General features: G+C 39.0%; 1 protein-coding gene across 1 annotated transcript in view; it reads right to left on the bottom strand.

The window, feature by feature from the left end:
* LOC104413552 (alpha-1,3-mannosyl-glycoprotein 4-beta-N-acetylglucosaminyltransferase B-like) overlaps positions 1-2,392 on the bottom strand; it is a gene marked incomplete at its 5' end in the record, with an annotated part of 23,896 nt that extends 21,504 nt beyond the window's left edge. Inside the window, one exon of the mRNA XM_010024580.1 lies at positions 2,231-2,392. Within this exon, the coding sequence (XP_010022882.1) occupies positions 2,231-2,392 (162 nt within the window). The remainder of the gene's footprint in view (positions 1-2,230) is intronic.
* Between the last annotated feature and the right edge of the window lie 528 nt (positions 2,393-2,920).

The raw sequence follows: 2,920 nt of genomic DNA, 5'->3' as shown, positions 1-2,920 counted from the left end.
GGTATTCCTGATATCAGAACACCGCCTCAACTAGTTTTACCCAACAAAATCACATCAACAGCCTTCCAAGCTGCAGAAAACTTGAAAATTCACAGTTTCACAGCCAGAAAAGCAAAAGGAGATTTACTGACTTAGGTGGAAAGTTATTTTTCCTAAGAAATGCATCTAAAATAACTCCCCAAATTTACCACCCTTCAAAGTTACTTAAAACAGGTCATACAAACAACCTTTATTCACTCAGCTTAAATCAGTGAAGACTCAATGGGCAATATTTAAAGGTTTTCAACTTCCAAAAAATATTCCCACTGAAAATTAGGACTTAAGAGAGATTCCCCACTCTACAGAAAAAACTGAAAAGAAACAACGAAACAAAACAACCAAAACACATGTGTATGTCCAGACATTTGTGTGTGAAAGAGAGACTGACAACTCCTCCCACTCTCCTTTGCTATTAAATATACCGGAATTTTGCTGCACAGAAACATTTCCCTTTTTTAAAACAACCTTCACAACTTTTCAAGGACTTTCCATTTTTATTTGGAAGTAGGACCTATCAAGGGCTGGGCAAAGGAGTTTTTTGTTTGACTGCGTACAATAAGCCTTTCCATTTTTGTTGTACAATAAAACTTGGACGGAAAGGGAAGCAGAAGAGTAAGTAAAAGGGAAACTCGTCAGTGATTTTAAGAAATTTCTGCTTTGAATCCTGTGAATTGACAGCTTTAATACTTTCTGACATTCAGCTGGCTCCACTAAGAATGAAGAGCAGAGAGAAGCGGAACTTGCGCTCTCCTCTACTGCTGTTACATGTATTAGGCAATAACTCTTTATCCACAGTATGTGACATGACTGGTGGCTGACAACATGGTCTCTGTTCTAAAACTTGTTAAGACCACAACCCTGCCAACACTCAAGCATTTGTTCAGATGCATCTAACAGTCCCACTGAATTAATATTGAATAAACAGACAAAAAAAGGCAGGGAAGAACAGGCTAAGAAACAAAGCTGACTACACAGGGCAGGACAGCACCTTGTTCCTTCTTCCCCTCTAAAAGTCCTGGTTAATTCCCTGTTTCAATCTGATACCAGCGCACTGTACTGAATGCAAATAAGGACTTTTTAAAAAGTAGTTTTCAGTAGCACCTACACTCTTTTTGAAGTCAGGGGTGTTGTGGAATGCCTCACAAAAAGCACAGAGATGCCCCTTATACTTTTCCTTCTCTCCTCAGGGAAGTAGCTCTTCCAGCTGACAGGGAGGAAGGCAGATCCTGCACCACTACATCACTTCTTTTAAAGGACAGAATCAAACAGTCTAACCTTATTGTACACAACGACAATGTACAGATAGGTCAGATAGATGGGAATGTATAACAGTCTGGAAGGCAAGGATCTAATACATTTTTAAATAACTAAGAAGTTTAATTAAGCAACGGGAAGAAGCTGTGTCACTGAAATAAACTGCATGTTGGTGTCGGTCTAAAAACAAACAAAATCAGAGAAACCCTTCTCAAAGGTCTTCTTTTAATTGGCATTCACATTTCCTTCAGATTATTAATAAACTACTTGCAAGATAGAAAGAAATTCTAGAGGGAACATTCTTAGGCTGTATCTAGCCAGCAAGACCTCACGGGGCTTCTCAGCTCCTGGATTCAGGCAAGCACCCAGCTGTATGCAGTCTGTATGCCTGCTGAGATGAGATTGTGCACCCACCACACACACCGTGGTGCCTGGGGTCCACTGGCAGGATGGGAAGGCACTCATGGCCCAAAAATGTCACTCCACCTAGACAGGAGGGACACCAGGACTGTGGAACGTCTGAAGAGGTATACCTGCCTTCCAGGTTAGACACAGCCCTAGTATTTACCAGGGTGTAGTGGCATAGTAGGAGCTGTTAAAAATTGCTTATTCAGTGCTCTGTAGTTGGCAGCAAAACAAGGATAAGCATTGTAAGAAACTCGTTTAGCAATATGTACAGCTTTGCCATTATGACACCACTGTGATCTATGGTGTCCCCTCTTTTTCCCCTCCTTACTTTGTTACTAACTGATCCTATTTAAAGAGGGGCTACAGATTACTTCACCCTGTTTAAAAAGTAGATGCTTCTACCTAATGCTAATATAATAAAATGAATGATTTTCCTCCCCACACTGGTGATAAAGAAACATAGAATCATAGAAACATGAACGCACAAAACTTTGAACAGTTAACACAGTACATTTTTATACATACAAACCTGTATGATTTGTTGTCAAGTTCATTCTTTTTGCAACTACACGTTTAATTTCATCTAAGGCACTGCTCAGTTCCTGTGATCTTTTCTTATTTTCCTTTTCAGCGTACAACAGTCTTTGACGAAGTTCCAGAAATTGGTTTAGGTACACGTCTAAGTCATTTTCTGCAACGAGAACATAGTATCTTTACAAAGTGGTGCATTACATGATGGAATAAAGAGAAAGCTTAAGAATAGGAGACAGTCTAGAAGAAGACATGACCAGCAATGTATAAACAATAACAAAAGAGGCCACTCAAAATTAATCCATGGAATGAAGAAGTCTGGAAGAATATTAAGAAGCAGAGTTTACGGATTACAGCTGGGTAGAGGCTTGCAACTGAAAATAAGAACAAGAATATGACCTCCATAATAAGGTAAAAGTCAGTGGAAGACTATGAGGTGCAGAGGAAGGTGCTATCCAGTAAAGCCAACAACATTTTTCACTGTGACAAATCTTGATGACTTCTGTCACACTGAAGAGTGTCATCATTTAATGGTTTGTCTTATGTATAAAGCACTACTAAGATTAAAGCATTCAGTCCTCAACTATGAGTAAAAAAGTCTGAAGTATATTAAGAACTATTAGTAAAGATGGTTATTTGAACTCCTGGATATATTTAATTAGAGAATAACTGAAATGGTGCTCTGGAT

This window comes from Nestor notabilis, unplaced genomic scaffold, assembly GCF_000696875.1.
Source record: "Nestor notabilis isolate BGI_N333 unplaced genomic scaffold, ASM69687v1 scaffold24301, whole genome shotgun sequence".
Classification (NCBI taxonomy): Eukaryota; Metazoa; Chordata; class Aves; order Psittaciformes; family Psittacidae; genus Nestor; species Nestor notabilis.
Note: the sequence above shows the minus strand (reverse complement) of the source record. Positions and strands in the feature narration are given on the sequence as shown.